Source organism: Phycodurus eques, chromosome 20 (genome assembly GCF_024500275.1).
Source record: "Phycodurus eques isolate BA_2022a chromosome 20, UOR_Pequ_1.1, whole genome shotgun sequence".
NCBI classification, from domain to species: Eukaryota; Metazoa; Chordata; class Actinopteri; order Syngnathiformes; family Syngnathidae; genus Phycodurus; species Phycodurus eques.
The window spans coordinates 4,020,580-4,040,329 of record NC_084544.1 but is presented as its reverse complement, the minus strand read 5'-3'; the positions used below and the strand labels follow the sequence as shown (position 1 = coordinate 4,040,329).

The following is a 19,750-nucleotide window of genomic DNA, read 5'->3' as shown; positions in this document are numbered from 1 at the left end:
CTTGAAAAAAAAAAATAACGCCTCCCTCAAATAGAAACCTCCCTTTTTGCTAAGATGGGTATTTGTGTTGGCGATTTGACCACATGACAAATAAAAAAAAAAAAAAAAGGGGCCAGAGAAATTGTGCAAGAATGTTTACTCAATAAGCAAATAGGAAAAAAACCAAAAAAAACAGGCAGTCGTACAGCACAAATATTTTCAGATGAATACAATTCTATATAAAACAGCGGAAAAGACTCGCCTTAAAACCACATTATCGAAAAATATTTCTATTTTGTCATTTTAAGTTGGCTAATAAAATGTATTTTATGCTTTACTGGTGTTTTATTTTTCTGTTTATTTCCAATCTAATACTTTTTTGTTTTGTTTACTTGTATTCAGATTTTTTTGATTGTTCACTTACAGAGGGAGTATATTCTAATACTTTACATTGTGTTTACTTGTATTTGGATTTTTTTGTTGTGAACTTATATTCTCATACTTTATATTGACTACTTATATTCTGACTTTTTTTCCCCCCCCACTTTTTCCGTTTACTTGAGCGCGTTAAGGCTCAAGATTCTTCACTGCCACGAACGAGCGCGTCGTTCTCTCAAGCGCCTTCATTCTGAGAGAGAAAACGAAAGAAAACATCACAAAATGGAGAAAAAAAAAAAACCTCATCAAGCACAAACACAGCAGTGATTTGTCGACGTGAACAGTGGTAGTTCTACCTCGGGTTGGGTTTGTGGAGCATCAGTAAGAATTCTGGCACGACTCTTTGACCTGATGGGCCTGTAGCACGGCCACGGCCTCGTCCACCTGCACAAACCGTTAAGTCGCGTTTGTCACAACAAACCAAACTATCCATGTCCTTACGGATTGTTGTTTTTTGACATCAAAACGACAGCTCAATGGATTACATCGTCGTCCCGTATGTTTTGCTCGGTGGCCACGGCGGGGAGCGGGGGCGGGGTGAAAGGTCAGCGATGGAACGGCGACTTTGTAAGAGGCGCTCACCTTTGAGCTGAGCGACTCGGGCGACTCCAGCATGTGGAGCAGCTCCGAGTTGTCGATCTCCAGCAGCATGCCGGTGATCTTCCCCACCAGGTCTTGATGCATGTTCTGGATGAGCGGGAATAAACACTCGCCTGGAAAGGAAGGGGGAGGACGTGATAACGCTCATTTGGACTTGGACACGTTTGTCAGGATCCCTGGAAATGGCCAAAATCAATCTAAAATGGCAGACTTCCTGTGTCTTTTGGGGCATGAGTTCTTGAGTCTTTTTTTGTATGAGTCTGCTCATAGTAGACACGGCTGTTCAATTTCAAAACGTAGGGTGGTTTTTTTCGGGTTTTGTTTTTTTTTTTAAATGTATGCGTCTCGTGTATAACGCGGGCTTACCGAGCATCTGCTTCTGCTCCAGCGGAGGAGCAGAAGCCAACACGGACGCCGTCAGAGGCTTCGGAGTGTGGCCGGTCGGCTGAGGGAGGGAAAAAAAGTAGAAGCTGGAAATTCACGGTCGGCGGGAAACATGGTCAAGCTCGACGTTGTCAAACTCATTTTGTTCGCGGGGCGCATCGTCGTTACGGCGTCCCCCAGAGCTCAGTTGTGTGCCCCTGCATTTTATGGTTATATACTGCATATTTTTAACAACAACTCAGAATTCATAGAAAATAGTGGCAAGCTATTATTTTAGTATACACCTATTGCCCAATTTACGTAAAAGGGGATTTTGTGACTATTCATGCTTGTAAAACAAAACAAAAGTTCAAAGTGTTTTCGTGGGACGAATTTGTGTTTATAGGGCGTTTCTTTTTATACCCGGGGTCTCGGTGTATTTTTAAGAGGGTCCTGTACCTGTGTAGGCGGCATGTGGTTCGAGGAGCTGCGGATTCCAGGGGCGAACATGTACTGCGGAACCGCACACACGGCGGCGAGCGGGGTGTCGGGCTGGGGGCTCAGAGCCTGGGACGCTGCAAGGACACATACTGAGAACCGTGTTGCGCTTTCAGGCGTTGGACTTCGGAATGAAAGGGGACTGACGTGCACGCTGGCCGGACATCAAACGGGGCGGTTGAGAGGCGGGCCCGGGCGGACTCGACGCCGAAGTCCGTACGCCGGCAGGGAGGTTCTGGTAGTCTGGATGAGAACACGCTACAGCGTTAAATGTTAAACATGAACCCGAGCCAGTCAGGAAGCCTGATTGGCTGACGAATCATAAGGCAGTTAGTCAAGTGATTTAATTAGCTGACAATTTGGAGGTGGGGGGCTAAACATTACGGGTAAGTGGCCTATTGTAGGCTTTTTTTCCCCCCTTCTAAATCCATTTGTCTAGTTATGTGGCCCGGATTAAAGAGTGGAGACTGTGATATGTGGTCACTCCACGATGTTATGTGAGGCCATGTTTATGCTCCACAGAGGAATATGTGAATTTTTGGTCGTGTGTTTGAATCAGTTTAAATGTGTTTCAAGTGTGTGTTAGAGGTAAAAACTTAAAAACTATAATTATTGATTATTATTCTTTTTTTTTTATGCTCTCTCAGTATCATAGATTTGTACTGATTGCGGGTCGGTATGGACCGTATCCGCCGCGATAAACGGCGTTTTACTGTACGTGCGTTTTAAAGTGAATGTCGAAATTTAGCATTACGTTCTGAGCAGGCACCCGCGGTGGCCCAGCGAGGGCTCGGACACAGCTGCGCCACCTGGGCGGCCGCCGGGAAGTAAGCGGCAGTGCGGTTCTGCGCCTGAGGGATCGGCGCTAGGAAGTACGCCGGGGGCGGCGCTGCCTGGTAGGGGTTGATGACCTGGTTGGGCACGGGCCGCGCGCTGGTCATGCGTTGAATGTGCTGGCGGGTCAGGTAGGCCTGGCGCTCCTCCTTCCTCTGGGCCAGCGCCACGAAGAGCGGCTTGGTGGAAACGTTGCGGCCATTCATCTCCGCCACCGCCTTGCCGGCCTCCTCCGGCGACGAGAAGCAGACGAAGCCGAAGCCTTTGCTGCGCCCGCCCTTCGTCATCACCTGGACGGATTTCAGCCGAGTCGGCGACTAAAAGTCGAACGGCGAAACGCCTGCGGCGGGTACCTTGGCGCTGGTTATGGTGCCGAAGGACGCGAACTCCTTTCGCAGGCACTCGTCGTCAATGCCGTCGTCGAGATTCTTCACGTACAAGTTGACACCCTGGAAGGCAAAAAAGTGCAACGTTGGCAATTAAAGATGAATATTTGCATTAGCAGCTAACCACACACAACTAATGCAAAGGGAAATGACGCAAACGTTTAGAAATTGTTTTCAGCTTGAAGATTCGTTTATTTAGATTTGCGTAACTTAGCTTTTTGTTGTGAGCGGCTTACCTGCGGTCGCGCCACAATGTTGTGTGTGTGTGTGTCCATGTTTATGTTCCAGAGGCGCTACGTTGACTTTTTAGACTTCAAAAAGTTCCCAATGTTGTGACAGTGTCAATTACCGTTCCAATAATAGACTCCAACGTGCAGTCGCTCCACAATGTTGTGTGCGTCCATGTTAAATGTTCTGGAGGCGGCTACGTGACCATTAAGTTGAAACAAGTTCCCTATGTGGTAATGGCGTCTTTTTAATCAACATCATCATTCCAGTAGATTCTAACTTGCGGTCGCTCCACAATGTTGTGGGTCCATTTTTATTTTCGTGGGAGCGTCTACGTGACTTACTAGTTGTAAACAAGGTCCCGCTGTTGACAAAGCAAATTACAACAATGATTAGCATTCTAATAGACTCTGACGTGGTCGCTCCGCAACGTTGTGCGCATCCATGTTGATGTTCCAGGAAAGCTATGTAATTTATTAGCCATAAACAAGTTCCGTATATGGAGACGATGTCTATAACAACAATTGCTGTTGTAATGGACTCTGACGTGATTTGCTCCACAATGTTGTGTGCGTCCACATTTATGTTCCAAGGGGTTTAGCTGGCTAAGGAGATGGTCTCGACTGTATAACGACAACGGGCATTCTCGTAGACTGTGACATGCGGTTTGCTCCACAATGTTGTGCGCGTCCACGTTTACGTTGCGCGCGGCGTTTCGTCTGGCGCAAACCGACCTGGCTGCGGGAGATGCGATCTTGCTTTATCTGCTCAAACTTGCGCTTGAGCTCGGCCTGCCGCTCCACCTTCTTCTGGGCGCGGCTGACGTAGATCATCCTGCCGTGGAGCTCCTTCCCGTTCATCTCGTCCACTGCCTGGGAAAGCAAAACGTTGTGAAAAAAATAACGGAGCTGCAATAGTTGTGAAAAAAAATATGAAATTGACCCAATTTTGGACAGAGCCTTCTGCCCGACAGCGACGATATGTGGCATATTCCCGCCTCTGGTCGGCGCCATTTCGTTTTACCTTCTGGGCGTCCTCGTGCCTGGCAAAGCTGACAAAGCCGAAGCCCCGGCATGAGCCGCGTTCGTCCATAATGACGCGGACGCTGGTGGTGCTTCCTAGGTGACACGGGAGACGGCGGCACGGTATCAAGTCAGGGCGTTCGCAGAGAGAGAGAGAGAGAGAGCAGTCGCGGACTCGCGGGAGGACCTCACTGACCGAACGTCTTGAAGATCTCCCTCAGCGTGTTGTCGTCCACGTCCACGCCAAAGTTTTTCACGTAAACGTTGGTGAACTCCTTGGCTTGGACCGCCAGCTCGGCCTCGCGCTCCTTGCGGGATTTGAAGTGGCCCACAAAGCTGCGTTGAAATGGAGTTCGGTGTCAACAAAAAGGTGTAATTTAGGCAGCCATCTTTTCACGACAAAAGTCTTGGGACGAGTTTAGATGTGCTAGTAGGCTTTTCCTGACACTTTGGGACCAAACATACCTTTTGGGATTTTGGGAAAACTTTACTTGGGGTTTACTGGAGGTTATTTTAAATGGTGCCAGGTGTCTGCCGACTCCGGTTTTTCACACGAGTTTGAATGCGATTGGCTCATTCTGAACTCACATCCCATTTGTAACTAAGTAAACGATAAGCTGTAACAGCTGCGAAATAGATGGAACCAACAACGTATTGGGCTCAATTGTTGTTATGTCAATGCATTCAATAGGATTAACTTACACTTTCCGGTCCTTGAGCAGCTCGCCGTTCATCTCGGCAATGGCTCGCTCGGCCGCCTCCTGAGTCTCAAAGTGCACAAAGCCGTAACCTTTGGAGCCGTGCTCGTCGCACACCACCTACAGGAGAAGGGAAGCGTATTCTTCCAACACTCCTGCAGTTCCGTTTCAAAAGCAACATATTACGGATTAAGTGACTCGCATCCAAATACAGTGGCCACGTACTTTGAATTTGTCGTTTTTGTTGTTTTGTTTTTTTTTGAAAGACGAAAAAGTGCTTCTAACTCCTTCACTGCCTTGGAGCCTTTCGAGTTCTTTCCAACAGTAATGCGACCGTTTACGTCTACCAACGAATATGTTCGCCAAGTATGTTTTGCAAAAGACTTGGCGTGGAAGAGGGTCGCTGTAATGACTAACAGTTCTCTGTAGATGGCAACGTTGCATCACATTGGATTTGAGATCAGCAAAGGAGAATCTTGGCTTTCGGCACGTCGATTACGAGGGAGAGAAGTCCCGAAATTGGATCGTTTCCCCCAGCGCATCCGACGATCTTTCACGCTTCGACAATAGCGGTTGGGGATCCCTGGATCAATTAGCGTAGAGCTAAGCTAACCGGCCACAACATTAGGAACACTCGCACAATGTAAAAAGATTCACCGATACCTTGCCGGACAGGATATTGCCGAAGATGGAGAAGATGTCGTACAGGACGTTGTTGTCGATGGAGCGGTCCAGGTTCTTGATGAAGATGTTGCCCACGCCGCTCTCCCGCAGCGTGGGGTCCCGCTGCCACCACATTATGCGCATGGGCTGCCCCTTGATCAGGTCGAAGTTCATGGTGTCCAGTGTGTGTTCGGCTGGGGGGGGGGGGGGATATAAATGCCATTTTCTATATTCAAAAGCATTTTTTTTTCTGTGAGGTCTGGCAACCGTGGTGTTCGTGTCATTTTTTTAATAGTCACTTTACGGTGATGAATATTTCACATAGCGCTCGTCCTGGAGACTCCTAGCTGACTTTGGCGAGAGAAGTGGGCTACACCCGGCGTTGGTCGCCAGCCAATCGCAGCGTAGATACAGGCAAACGGATCTTCTATACCCACTTTTTTTTTCAGGCCGATACCAGAACGACCGATACAGAGTAACCATACCGCTAGTGCTTTTGATACAATTTCAATTAACACCATATGACACACAATTGTGAATAAAGCCCTTTCTTTCACATGATTCACAATGTGTCAAAGCACCGCAGTGTAGCGCCAACTCATGGAGAGGAGGACTTACGCAGTGTCGGATTCATGAGTAGTACCCCAAACTGAGGCTTCAATTAACCCAACATGCATGTGGGTAATTGTCTGTTCCATCTGAATTTGGGGGATTGAAGTGTCGTACACTCCGGACTTCACACCTAAGCACCATTTTCGATTCGATTCGATTCGATTTTACATGCATGTTTCTCGAATATGGGAGGAATCCCAGAGAAAATCCCTAATATCAAAAACAGGAAGGTTCAAACCAAGGACCTCTTGGATGTGAGGCAGACGTTAGAACCACTATGTCATTCATCCACACAGATTATCTTTAAAGCTTGAATTAAAATAATACTTTACATTTGTGACTTGAACACATTGTAATCATGTGCAACCCTTGTACAGGTTTGAATGAACTCAATTCAAATGCCAGTTAATCACGAGGCACACAAACGAGCATTCACTCTCTCATTCACCCTCATGGCCAATTGCGCCTTGATTGAACTTGGAAAAAAAACACGCAAAGTTGGAAAAAACACGCAAAGTCCTGACCTGTGATTGGGACCGATGTGCGTCATGTACTCACTCACTAAATGCGCAAGAAGGGACGACGCTTTAATTCTTCTTCTTCTTATGATTATTGTTCTGATTATTTACCGTCTGCGAGCTGCTGGAAGTTGACGCACGCGTATCCCAGCGAGCGGCCGGTCATCATGTCTCGACATACACGGATGGACAAAATGACCCCGACGCGGCTCAGCCTCTCATACAGCATAGCCTCGGTCACGTCCACGTGCAGGTCGCCCACGTACAGCGAGGCCATTGGTGGGCATCAAAAAAAAAAAAAAAAAAAAAAAAAAATTGGGGGGGGAGTGCGTGGGGTGGGGTGGGGTGGGGGTGGATGTTTTTTTTTTTAATTTATTTTATTAATGCCCGGGGTTGGGAATGAAAAGGTTTCTATTTTCGGCTCTGGTTACGTACCGAACCACCGGGCATTGATTTGAAATGTTAAATGAATCAGGCGACGGGCGTTTTTTTTTTTTTTTGTCTTTTTTTTTTAAATAAATATTCCAAGTTGTTAAGGGTTGCCGGTGACACGTGATCGACGGTCGTCACAATCGTCACATAAAATAAAGGAGCGCGCGCGAACGCCTCGCCATCAATTGAGCGCGATTGGAGCTTTATTAACTTTCAAAAAAAATAAAGATAACAGAGGAATGTGCGTGATTTACGTGACGTGCGGCCTTTTTATTAAAGATGATTGACGCATTTCCGGGACGAAAAAAACTAACAAAAAAATGATGATACACAGTGGCCACAACATTAGGGACGCCTGCGCGAGCTATAAAGGCTAAATATTAAAATATCAATATGTATATATTCATTTATTTATTTTGAAGGTTTTATGCTAAACATGTTTACTGATGTTGGCATACGTGCATCAAGAAATTAAGTTTTGTGGCCCAAGCCTTTATAGGGCCCTAAACCAAAATGTGTTTTTTTTAAATGCATTTATGTATTTATGTATTTATTTTACGTCAGATGAGTACCAAACGTAGTGTTTCCGAGGCACATATATGTTGTTGGAAAGCTTTCACGGCACACCACCAAACAAAACAAAAAAATGGCACCAAAAAAACCCCCAAAAAAGTAAGTTCATACAAAAATCGTGATGATCTCGTCTCGATTTACTGGCGTGAAATCAGGGACTGTTTGAAATTCTGTTCTTCAAAGTTGGAATGTTTCTCTTTGGACTAAGGGACGGCATACATCTCTACGTGAATACAAGTCATCGACGCCACGTCATCTGATATGAGTTTTATTAACCTTTTATTTATCCCATGTCATGCCAATTATTTTTTTTTTTTTCCAATTTTAATTTCAATCATTTGGGAGCTAAGGGGCCTCATTGGGTCCCCAACCACCGTGGCAGCACAAAGACTGAACAAAAAAATATATATATATTTTCTTGAGCTGATCAAAGAGGATGCTGTGAGTCGGCTATTACATTTTTATTTTTTTTTTTTAGCTGTGATATTGATTGGCGGATTATATTATCCATAGCGGACCTTTTTCTCTGTCGGCATTAAAGACGAGCCTTTGGAGTTTTTTTGAGGACCGGCTCGAGGAAGACAAACATGCGCAGGAACGCGACCAATTGCAAGAACTACATTCATTGGAACGGCATAATGGTGAATTGTATTTTTAATCATTTGTTTTTATGTTTCTATGCTGTCCGTCAAAATGTCTACTTGACACGCAGAAAAGGTTTGGGACAGCTGATAGCGAGCAAGGTAGGCAACATGCATTCAGTCACAAGCAAAGTATTCTGATTAAATTGCTTTCATTGCCTTTATTTCATACAGAATGTAATAAAACATGCTCTCCTTCAAAGTGTAACCGCAAAGTCCCGTTTTTCCAAGAACAAAGGGCGCATTTTGTTGTCCAAAATATACCCTTAAAGGCGTCTTTTCCAGCATGAAAGCCGCAATATGAGAACATTGCTTATACGGTTAATATACCACAAACTATGACCCTAAACACTTTAATAATTTGAAACACATAAAACATAAAAAAATGTCTTATAACAAATCTGACGTTTTAATCAAATCTATGGTCTCAGTCAGCAGGCCAGGGACTGGTTCCGGCCCGCCAACCGCCTATTGAGAAGCCACTGCCAACAAAAGTCTATGGCTGGTATTACAAAACAACCCATGTTATCTCCTCGTTAAATCGATTTGTCCCAAAATTTGTCCTAATAGTCATCTGTAGGAACGAACTTCCGAAAATATCTCGCCCTTGGTCGACTTTGGCTCACTTGAACGGTGCTAGTTCTCGCCAAACTCTCAAAAGCCAAAATGTCCGTATTTTCGTCATACTATACGTTCCGTGGGTCCCGTTTAGATGCATTGGCAAATATTTCCCCGGTAGCTCTGCTCCAAAACAGCAAAGAATCCACAAACATTTCGTTATTCTCGTTTGCCAGCTGACGTCACAGCAGCGACTCTTAACAACTTTGGCGACACCCAGTGGACAACATGGTAAAACAACATGGACAACATGGCCGTTTCATTAACAGCTCATCAAAACTGATTAGCAGCTCTCTAAACGGATACTACGGCTATAATTAGCATCATAAAAAATCTGTTGATCTTTAGGCATCTCATCATAAAATTCTCGTTCGGGGCTGAAACAAAACCGACCACCAGAGGACAGCGTTGTAGCACAAAATGGCTGCCACCGGCACTAAAACACGGAAGTGCACGTACAGTGGGTTGAATAGATACTTACGACGAAACTAATATCACGGTATTTAATTACTCCAGTGTCCTCCCACATTCCAAAAATATTACTTAAGTTAATTATGTCCGTAGGCGCTTACTGTTAAGGTGTTTGTCAATATACCCCCTTGTAGCTAGCTGGTGACCAGCTCAGGCAAATGCGAACAAGCGCTTTCGAAAACGGAATACAATTTCAGGGAATGTGCACACAAAAGCAGCAGACACCCGACGTACTTGAATTTAATGTTTTAATTGGTCTCACATGAAAGCACATAACCAAATAACGTACTTACAGTGCCACCTGCAAAATGTTTCAAATCCTGCATCCCGTCTTTTTTTTTCTTTTTTTTTTTTGACCCACCATGATAATAAGAAACCAGCACTAATTTGTGTCGTCTAAATGGTCCAAAACGCTGCTTCCTACCGCATTACTAAGCGAATTAGCATCAACTTTAACTTTCGAAAAGGACGGCACAAATGCTTCACCTTGTTCAAGCTAAATCCTAAGCCAAAAAAAATAATAAAATAAAATAAGTGCCAGTTTCAAAGCACATCTACCTCTCACGCCATACTACGAGAAAACGCATACATTCCTGGGGTCAAGGGAGGGGGAATAAAATACACACAAAAAGGTAACACAAAATAAACACCTGAATAGAAAAAGTAGCAAAACAAACTTACAGTATCAGGCCGTTTCTTTTGTTTTAATCAAGTTGTTCACTTTGTTAAAAATGCAAAGTATGCAGGATATAGACTGAACAAAATGTCAGCATGATGGAACATAACCTTTGCGGCAAAAAAAAAAATTGATGATCAAAAAGAAAAAGTCCAGTCACACGAAGAACCTTAAGTATGCTGCTCGAGCACACCCAGAACCCACCGAGCCATTGTGACGCATGTACCATCCGTAAAAAGTAACAGCCGGGCGACAAAACAGAAAATGTTCACCACGGTTGAATTACTAACTTTCGCCGATGAAATCTGGAAAACTGGCGTAAAACAGACAAGAATCAGACGGTGGTGACCATTTTTGTTCCAGCTGACGCGTTTCAAGGTGTTTTTGTGGACCCAAGTGTCACAACAGTTCAAGTAAAAACATACAAAGTATCAAAATATAGTTTGAGGTTCGATTTTGTCCTGTAACGGTGGCAACTTGCTACCGTAAACGACGGTCTAATTTGGAACTAAAAAAAGTAGGAGGGTTTACATTAGGACTAAACTATATCAGAAAAAATAGAACATCCATTGGTTGAGACATTGAGTAATGTTCAATTCAAATAACAAAAACAGCTATTTTTTTTTTTCTTTTTTCAGTGGAGGTGTTCTTACGATGAACAAACACATATTGTACTTTACACACTGAGTGGAGCGTAAACATACATTTATGTGCATGTACGAGCACACGCACAACCACGCACACAACTTAGGCTGGTGAGAGGTAATAAAAAAGGTATTTCTTTTTCTTTTTTTTTTCCCATCTTATCGAGGAGTTCAGTTCTTGTCAGCCTCCGCCGGCGCCTCCGCCGGGGCCTCCGCCGGGGCCTCCGCCGGGGCCTCAGTTTCCTCGCCCTCAGCCTCGCCCTGGGCGTCGGACATCCACAGCTGCCACGAGGAGGAGAAAGAAAAAAAAAAAGGTAAACATTAGTGCCGAGTGAGGGTCAAGTACTACAGCTCGACAGACTGGCGGGGAAATGGGACATTGCACCGAGCCACTCCTGCCACACCCTAATGTCCTATGACTCACCGGTACGCTTGTGAGCAATGAACACACGTAGGCTTTAGTGGCGAGTAGTCCACAAATTCTGTTAACGAGTCATTCCTCATATGTGGGGACTCTCATTAAAAATCGCTACGCGTGTACCCTGCTTTAGTCTACATTGTTCCGAATTATTCCTCTTTTCCACCACACAGAAGTAGTGGATACTGCCTATGTCCAAATGTGGTCAAAGATCGCTACTATTGGTCAGTCCCCACCTGTTTTGTGATTTTTAAAAGTTATTAACCATTCCAAAGCGTTAAAAATAGCTTGAGAACAATTCTATTAACGCTATTGGACATTTTGACTACCTTGAAACACGACCCATTTAAGGCCTCTTTATACTCCCGCGGTTGCGCGGCCGACAAATGAAAGGAAAGTAAAAACGGCTACCGGAAACGGCAAAGAAAAATGCAGAGGAAACTCTACCCTGTGGTGTCCTATCCAATACCAGCCGTAGCGACACCCCCGACTTGGAGGAGAACTGCAGCGCACTTTCAAAACTGCGCGCGTGGGTCGCGCTCGAGTATAAAGGCAAACTGCGGTCGTCCGCGCGAGTATAAAGAAGACTTTACTCTGCGGTAGCCTTAGGGCATTTTGTCTCCTCACGATTGAAAGTTAGTCACGATAGTCAAGGAGTCTCCACTGGCCACCTCGGCTTTTATCTCGGGTGACTTGAATCTCAAGGAACCGCTGCATATTATTTTTCACACAGATACCCCAGGTTCCAAAGGAGACTGAGGGCAAAGTGCAGCAAAGTGGAGACTGTGGAGAACAATCCTGCATTGGTCCAGAGCTAAGGCGCGGGCAATGCTAACCTTAGCATGTGTTTATTGTTGTCATCCTATGCCTTATATATGCCAATTTTGTGGAGAAACGATGTATTTGAGTAAGTTTTGGTCCTGGGGAGCAAGTTGGGTCTCGCTCTTGCCTCAAAATGAGTTTTTTTTTTTCCCAACCAGAACACTGCCTTTAGGGTTTGCGCTGTGAAGGATGTTTTCATTTCACTATGACCGGGAACAAGTGTCAAGGGGCGATGAGGAAATTTTAAATAAAGGGAAATTGGGCGGGGACGCAAACGGCACAGCACGCAGCAAAAGACGAGGCAACTCACAGTCAGATTGTCGCGGAGAAGCTGCATGATCAAGGTGCTGTCTTTGTACGAGTCGCTGTTGAGAGAGTCCAGCATGGCGATGGCGTCGTCAAAGGCCTGGAAAGCAAGGCAGCCAGCGCGTTTACAAAACGAGCTTCGGAGGAAAACAAAAAAAAAAATCTGAAAACAAAACGGACAACGCGCAACATAGGATAGGGCGATTGGTACTTTTTTGGCGAGGTTGCAGGCCTTGGTGGGCGAGTTGACGATCTCGTAGTAGAAGACAGAGAAGTTGAGCGCCAGGCCGAGGCGGATGGGATGAGTGGGCTGCATGTCGTTGTAGCTGATTTCCAAGGCGTCCTGGTACGACTCTTGCGAGTTGTTGATGATTTCTGTCGAGAGGGGGCGGGGCAAGCGAAGAATTGAAAGCATCACAATCACCCAGCCTAGGTATGCAAAGTCTGCGTCCTAATAGTACTAGTGAAGCGCTACATATTAACGTAGAATTTTATGTAACCACAGAATTGCCAACTACCGCCTCCTAGTAACATGTCGTGCCTGTATGCTCATGTTGTCTTACTAGTGAGTACAAAATGGATAAATGCACTTGCCATAAAGCCGGTGGAGCATTTCTTCGATATTCTACTAGTGCTCTGAATTGGCCTACTAGGAAGAACAAAGAGCGCACTAGTACATGGATCTCATACTTGTATATCAAGCATATCAAATACAGCTAGCTAATAGGATGTCAAAAAAAAAAAAAAAAAAAAAGAAAAACCTCAACGCGTTTAATGTCAAGTTGCTTGAGCATTTATTCAATATCCTACTAGTGAGGTGAATTTTCTTACTATTAAAGACAAACAGCAATATAGTACATGGTCCTTAGGAATAAATGCTGAAACAGCTTTGTGGCAAGCCATTTATTCAAAATCCTAATAGTGCACTGCATTGTCTTGCTAGTAAGAACAAAGAGCGTTTTAGTCCATGGATCTTACGATGGATATCGAGGATAATGAATCAATGTTTAAACAGCTTGCCATAAAGTCATTAGAGCATTTATTTGATATTGTACTAGTGCGTTGAATTGTTTTACTGGTATGTTTTACTAGTACAAGGACCTTAAGATGGATATCGATGATATTGAATAAATGCTCAAACGGGATGCCATCATCTGGGAAACTTGGTGCAACCGTCCTCCGAGTATCCCCGTTAGTAGCTGAATGGATGATGTCACTCACCATCCTTCTTCTCTCCACTGGCCACCTCGGCCAGGTAACGGTAGTAGTCACCCTTCATCTTCAGGTAGAAAACCTTGCTGTCAGCAAGATTGGCGTTGGGAATCAGATGTTTGTCGAGCAGGTTCTGCAAGGTTTGTAAACAAAACGCAACAGTTGAATACCAGCGACGTGTCTTGCGGCTCACGAGGTGTTTTTTGGCCACTTGTGTAACTCTACATGCTGACCGAGGTGACTTAACCAGTTAAAATACACACCATGCAAAGGGGATGCGAAATCGCAGCCATGCAGTGCACTCCCATTTTAGGCAAATACCGAATCCTGACACACTTTACATAGTTGTACTTAAGTAGAAGTACAGTCAAAGTGAACTCTAACTCAAAGTACTGATTGAAAAAAAATAAAAATTACACTGAAATATACATTAGTAGAAAAGTAAAGGGGAACATTTTAATTCCAATAATATGTAGTACCCATTTTGATAACTTGCCACAAAGAAGCTGCACACAAACTAGTTTGCCCTCATACTAACTTGCATCGTGTTTACACTGAAGAAAAAAAGAACTGGATGTGCTATCAAAACGTGTTCACATAGCTTTGCCAACGTCGTGAACTAATAATTAGCTACTGATAAAAATGCTAAATTAGCTACTAAATAACTGAAATAAACATACCGTATGAGTTTTGTTTTTCAGATGAAACAGAATTTTTGAACGCTAGAAGCTCACAGTTCTTAGGCTGGTTAAGACAACGCAATCGGCACGAATCATTCTTGGAGCCGACAAACAATTCTGTAAAATAAGGGCACAGATGGGGAATATCTTCTCGGAATTTGTTGTCATTACCTGGTTATCGTTCCTCCATGTCGCTGCTGTCAGTTCCCAAAATCTCAATCAAAATCTCAACCATGGTTGCCTTTAACGCTCTCTCTTTACAATCGAGGTAATAGGGGGAGGAGTCTGCTTGTAGTTTGAACCGCCTGCTAACAAAAGACCAATAAAGGCTTACTTAGTATAAAAATTAAAGTATTTATTTGCTGGGGTAGTCTGGAGTTATTTAATTTTTTTTCTTAAGGTGGCCTACAGTGGTGCCCAATGGGCACTGGCCATTCATACAGCCAACAATAGATCCAGTTCTTCTCAATAAGTCCACATCTGCGGTAGACCCGAAGCGCTGCCTCCGGTGGCCACAACGCATCGCAAGGGTGCATAATTGAAAGTACACAGCGTTGGCGCTCCGCTGTGCGTCTATATATAGCCGGCCCGCAGTTTGAGCTGCGGATGTCCTCATGGAAACAGACGACACTTTAATAAGAGAGTAAAGCAACTTGGAATTCCAGCTTGGCTTTTGTCTCCGTCACTGCCTCGGCCAGACGCAAAACTCTGTAAGTCTTCTAAAGTGCGGCAGGGGTCTTCAACAAGCAGACCCAGACACGAACCCAGGCCTTCCACCTATACCTAAATGCCAGTTTGGCATTCGTGAATTTGCCTTCTGGAGGATTTTGGGTTGGACTTATGCTCCGTCATTCACTGAAAACTCACACTCACCTTTTTTGTTCTCCAAATAGGAAACAAGTGCTTTGCTTAGATTTTATGGCATCAATAAGCAGTTACAAACTTATTTTGTGTGGGCTTGAATTACTCTCAGCTTGATGATCGATTTCTATCCGATTATTCGATGGGGTAATCGGGATTCGGTAGACTGCTCAATTCTAAAAACATTGGATAGCTGCAGCACTAATACACAGCCTAACCGCGTGCAGTGCAACACCAAGCCAACCGAATTGTCTATTCAGAAGAGCGATGCAAAAATGTTTTAATGGTGTTTTGAGTTGTTTTATGTTTATACAAGTCATTTGCTTGTTGAACCTTCACTGACTTCTAAGCTTGTGCGAGAAGCTCACCAGAACTTCATTGCAGATGTCGTTGAGCTCCTTCTCGATCTTCTGCCTGTACTCCTTGGCCAGGTTGGCCTTGTCGTCCTCTTCAGACTTCTGCTCAATGCTGGACACGACCCTCCACGAGGACCTCCGGGCACCCACCACGTTCTTGTAGGCGACGGAGAGCAGGTTGCGCTCCTCGTTGGTCAGCTCCTCGGAGCCGTCCTCCGTCACGGCCTTCATGGCCGTCGCCATGTCGTCGTAGCGCTCGGCCTGCTCTGCCAATTTGGCTTTCTGTACCTGGATCTCCCTGTCTGTCATGGCTCCTGCGTGGGCTGCCGGAGCAACGAAGTTAAGGAAGGAAGGACGAAGGAGGGGGGAGATGGCAGCGAGAAAACAAAGGAGACAGAGATTAGGGAGACAGGAGAGCACGCCGGGGAGGGAGAGTGGGAGAGGAGGGGGAGGGGTGGGACGGATATGATCACAGTGAAACTGCACTGGATGTCAACGCGACCGCCTTCTTGACTTCTAAAATACCCGCAGGCCATGAACTAAAGCAAGGATCAATATTTAAAAGGGCCGGCAGGTAATCGGCGCAGCATTTGGGCCTCGTGCAAGTGGTTGCAGCAACAGTGCCTTTTGCCTAAATTCCATTTAAAAAGCAAACAGAGACAAGCATAGTCCATTTAATAGGCAATAAACTATGTAAAACTGAGCATTTCAGTGCCCTCGAGTTATTTAATCAAAGTACTCCAGCTCACGCAAATGCCTGAAATCTACAGCAATTTGCAATTTTCCTACACTGACGTGCGCGCGCACACAAAAAAATAAAAATAAAAATGTATCTGTCATTTTGCCCGCTTCTGTTAGTAATGAACCCAAAGATGCCAGATGATTACGAACAGGACTGGAATAATGGAAGATTCCAGTAGGTGTGGTTTTGAAGCTGACGCCCGAGGAAGCAGGGTTGAACTCAAGACTGAGGCAGAGAAAGATCTGGATTGTTAACCGTCAGTGGTGGAAGTTAACAGTTTATCAGTTGGTAATGGCTCGCTGTTTTAACAAGGTAGTACACCCATATATTTTCGATAGTTTATGCTCATTAGGGTCACGGGGCAAGCAGAAGACCGTCTGTTGACTTTGGACAAGTGGGCGGGCATCACCCTGGACCAGTTGCTGGCCAATCGCAGGGCGCGTGTAGAAAAGCGTTCCGACGCACGCCTGAACAATTTACAGTCTTCAATGAACCTAAGAAACATGCTTGGAATGTGGGAAGCCGGAATACTTGCAAACATTTAAATTCCACACAGGAAGTCGGAGCAAAAATGTGATCCCCGAATGTGGCGCGGACATGCTAACCACTCAAGACACCGCGCTAGCGGATAATTGTTTGCGATATGTGCATTGAAGAAGTGGGAGTATTAAGAGTCCAAAATTGGATAAAATGACAGAGGAAAGTAGTAATTTTTATGAGTTACACCAGCTCCCTCGCACATTACTCTTAAAAATAAAACAGCTTACAGATCATTTTGAGTTCACTTATAGGCACTTGGCAGAATAAAAAGCACACATGCAAAAAAGACACTCAGTAACTCCTGCTCACAACCCAGGCTCAACTTGACGCCTCCCAGACATACAAAGATCTTAAGTCTGGTATATCGCGGCAACAAACTTTCTTGAGACCCATTACTACTAATTATTCAGGCCTTTGGCCGCATCTTGGGGTGTTACAAAAAGAGCTATGGATACAGTCCACAGAAGAAGAAAAAACACGACGAGGTCCAGGGAGGTTGACTAGTACGACTAAATCAAACCTTAAATGAAATGTTACTAAAAACCCACTTACATGTAACCCTCAAATGCTCACTTTAATAGACATTTGTTTGAGATTTTCTTCTTGGCCATAGGGATGGTTGCAGGGAAAAAAGGCAATTCAAGTCGCACACCTCTGGCGAGGAGGTTTACTCAAAATGGCAGCCGTCATTAGAGCACAGGTAAAAACACGTTTTACTCTCCTCGAAACGTCAGCCCCCACAGGGTCTCCCAGGCGGTCGTTAATAGCTTAGAAAATCGCGAAATTGGGAGGTCGAACGCCGTCTTACCGTGAGACTCGAGAAGAGCGTCTTAGAAAAGGAACATTTAAAGTCAAAATGGCACTAGTAGCCCGTGAGTCACATCCACCTGCGCCCTTCTGTGGAATGTCGGCGAAGCAGGTTTGGCGTCATACACACCTGCACACAAGGAACCGACAAAACTACACACCCAACCCACCGGGGCGAGCACGGAATGTAATATGTGTACACGCACAACACACTAACGGGGGCTTCGTGTGAGGAATTATTTGTGCCGGTGACCTCCGTGGCAGCTGGAAAGAAAAGAGACGGACTAGCTTACATGTTCGCTAGTGAACGCCCTTTCTTTCTCTTCACCCCCCCCTCCCCTCCCCGGCCGCCCTCGCTTCCCGGAAAACAACCCCGAAAAAGAGATGAGCCCAAGCTGGCTAACAAAATGGTTCATTTCAGCTCGGCGGTTTGAACGTTGGTAAAACTACCAAGTGAGGAGATGTCGGCATTTGCGGAGAATGGGAGGGGGGGGGAAAAAGGGAGACTTGGAACTAGCTCCGCCGAACAATGAGAGAGCATCACCGCCGCGGTTCTCCATTCAAGCGGGCCCCCGCGAGCCCCGTTTGGACGACCCCGCCCGCCGTCGACGGAGAAACGGCCCCGCCGTCGGTGCCTGACTAACCTGTAGTGGTCGTTCTTAAGACGGCGCTTGTGTCTCGTTTACTGATTCGCAATTCGTGATTCCCGGCCGGGCCGCACAGCTGATGATCGCTCGCTCTCCCGCTCGTCGGTCGCTCGTCGGTCGCTCGGTCCACGGGGTTTCCCTCCAATCAAAGCCACACCAGCAGGGTCGCGCTGGGACGACTGACGTCACGGGACGGTTGCTGGGGCAACTGCAGCGAGGAGGGAAAAAATGGCGAATACGACGTTGAGCAGCACGGGGTCTATAAACCCAAAACTAGAATTCCATTTACAGGGGTTTTTTTTTTTTTTCATTGCGTGTGTTCCTTTTTGACTTCCTTCATTAGTAACGGGAAGCGTACTTGCATTCTGTTTCTTTCACGTACTTTCCTACGTTCGTAATTTCTCTTCTTGACCTCTTAGCTGCCTTCCTTCTCCTCATACCGCTTTTCTTCCTTCCCTCTGACTTGTTTTTATTCATCGTTCCTTCCTTTTGTCCTTCAGACCCACTTTTTAGTTTGCTTTTTCATCCCAGCTTCATTTACCCCAACTTTTCTGCCTTCCTCCCTTCCTGTGGTTTATTCTGCCTGCCTTTCATCTGACCCATTTTTAATCCCTCCTTCACTTTAACCTACTTTTTCATTCCTCCTTCAGACCTGATTTTATTTGTATTCTTTGATTAAAACTATTTTCTGCCCTCCTTTTTATTCATACAGCCTTGAGTTCCTTCAGCCGTCAAACCTGTTTTTTTATTCATCCCACCTTACATCCTTTCTTCCGTTGCTTTAACCACCTTTTCTTCATTCCTTCCTACTTCCTTCAGCCTCAGACCTGCTTTTTTCTTCCTTTTCCTTCCTGACCTATCTGCCGTTTTTTCTTCCCTCAATAATGTCAATCACAAACGTACAAAGCGCAAAATCCACTTTAAAAAAATTGATGACACAAATAGACTTGCAAGTGACTCATGTGGGAAACATGCCCCATTGATCAGGTTTTGCCAGTGACGTTTGGGTGGGGTTTCAAGTTTCTCAGAGTGAGTTGCCATGAGCTGAATTTATTAAAAAAAAAATGCACACACATCAGCTGTTACCATGACAACCTCATAGCTTGAAATCAATGTTAGGCTAGTTGTGCAGTTGCCACCAGGGTATGTCTGAAAATAGATGACCTATAGCTGCTGGGAATTAATTCTTTCACCTCATTAAGACAGCTAATTTCATTTTGCACTTTTTTTTTTTTTTTTTACCCGTTAATTTGGCCTGCTTTATTTCAAACAAAACGGTTTCATTTAACTTATTTGAGGCCTGTGACTAACTGCTTATGCAATTTTGTTATTTGCTATATACGAAGTGTCGACACAATGCTCCAACATTACGCAGATGGGACCGATCCCGAGATCATTTACTGAGCCACGGGGGCAATTCAATGTTCCAGTGGTTTTCACAAGACATGCCAAATTACTAATCAAT

General features: G+C 45.1%; 2 protein-coding genes across 8 annotated transcripts; both read right to left on the bottom strand.

The window, feature by feature from the left end:
• Positions 1-713: 713 nt before the first annotated feature.
• Positions 714-7,116, bottom strand: LOC133396077 (polyadenylate-binding protein 1A-like). Of its 4 annotated transcripts, none has more exons than XM_061665523.1 (13): positions 6,951-7,116; positions 5,710-5,903; positions 5,051-5,166; positions 4,545-4,684; positions 4,350-4,444; positions 4,061-4,198; positions 3,066-3,161; positions 2,633-3,002; positions 2,026-2,121; positions 1,840-1,955; positions 1,384-1,462; positions 1,000-1,130; positions 714-801 (listed from the first exon to the last, which is right to left on the bottom strand). In XM_061665523.1, the coding sequence occupies exons 1-13, from the start codon at positions 7,114-7,116 to the stop codon at positions 736-738; spliced, it is 1,803 nt and encodes a 600-aa protein (XP_061521507.1). In that variant the 3' UTR covers positions 714-735. The 4 variants fall into 4 exon arrangements, with proteins under 4 accessions (XP_061521507.1, XP_061521510.1, XP_061521509.1 ...); XM_061665526.1 differs by having other exon boundaries at positions 6,846-7,043; XM_061665525.1 differs by having other exon boundaries at positions 6,880-7,043.
• A 2,689-nt stretch (positions 7,117-9,805) lies between these two features.
• Positions 9,806-18,440, bottom strand: LOC133396095 (14-3-3 protein beta/alpha-B-like). Of its 4 annotated transcripts, none has more exons than XM_061665557.1 (6): positions 18,283-18,440; positions 15,562-15,872; positions 13,662-13,785; positions 12,652-12,815; positions 12,445-12,540; positions 9,806-11,176 (listed from the first exon to the last, which is right to left on the bottom strand). In XM_061665557.1, exons 2-6 carry the CDS (start codon positions 15,856-15,858, stop codon positions 11,066-11,068), a joined length of 792 nt encoding a protein of 263 aa, XP_061521541.1. In that variant the 5' UTR covers positions 15,859-15,872; positions 18,283-18,440; the 3' UTR covers positions 9,806-11,065. The 4 variants fall into 4 exon arrangements, with proteins under 4 accessions (XP_061521541.1, XP_061521544.1, XP_061521543.1 ...); XM_061665560.1 differs by having other exon boundaries at positions 15,562-15,863; XM_061665559.1 differs by lacking the exon at positions 18,283-18,440 and adding an exon at positions 17,640-17,919 and having other exon boundaries at positions 15,562-15,863.
• Between the last annotated feature and the right edge of the window lie 1,310 nt (positions 18,441-19,750).

What these genes read in the sequence shown, in the direction of transcription:
- LOC133396077 (XM_061665523.1), bottom strand. Translation starts at nt 7,116, where the DNA reads ATGGCCTCGCTGTACGTGGGCGACCTGCACGTGGACGTGACCGAGGCT. An exon ending in GGAGATCTTCAAGACGTTCG is followed by an intron (nt 4,445 to 4,544) that starts GTCAGTGAGGTC and finishes CGTGTCACCTAG; the next exon opens with GAAGCACCACCAGCGTCCGC. An exon ending in CGCGGGTGCCTGCTCAGAAC is followed by an intron (nt 2,122 to 2,632) that starts GTAATGCTAAAT and finishes GTTCTCATCCAG; the next exon opens with ACTACCAGAACCTCCCTGCC.
- LOC133396095 (XM_061665557.1), bottom strand. Translation starts at nt 15,858, where the DNA reads ATGACAGACAGGGAGATCCAGGTACAGAAAGCCAAATTGGCAGAGCAG. An exon ending in CAGTGGAGAGAAGAAGGATG is followed by an intron (nt 12,816 to 13,661) that starts GTGAGTGACATC and finishes CCCTCTCGACAG; the next exon opens with AAATCATCAACAACTCGCAA. An exon ending in CCTGCAACCTCGCCAAAAAA is followed by an intron (nt 12,541 to 12,651) that starts GTACCAATCGCC and finishes CTTGCTTTCCAG; the next exon opens with GCCTTTGACGACGCCATCGC.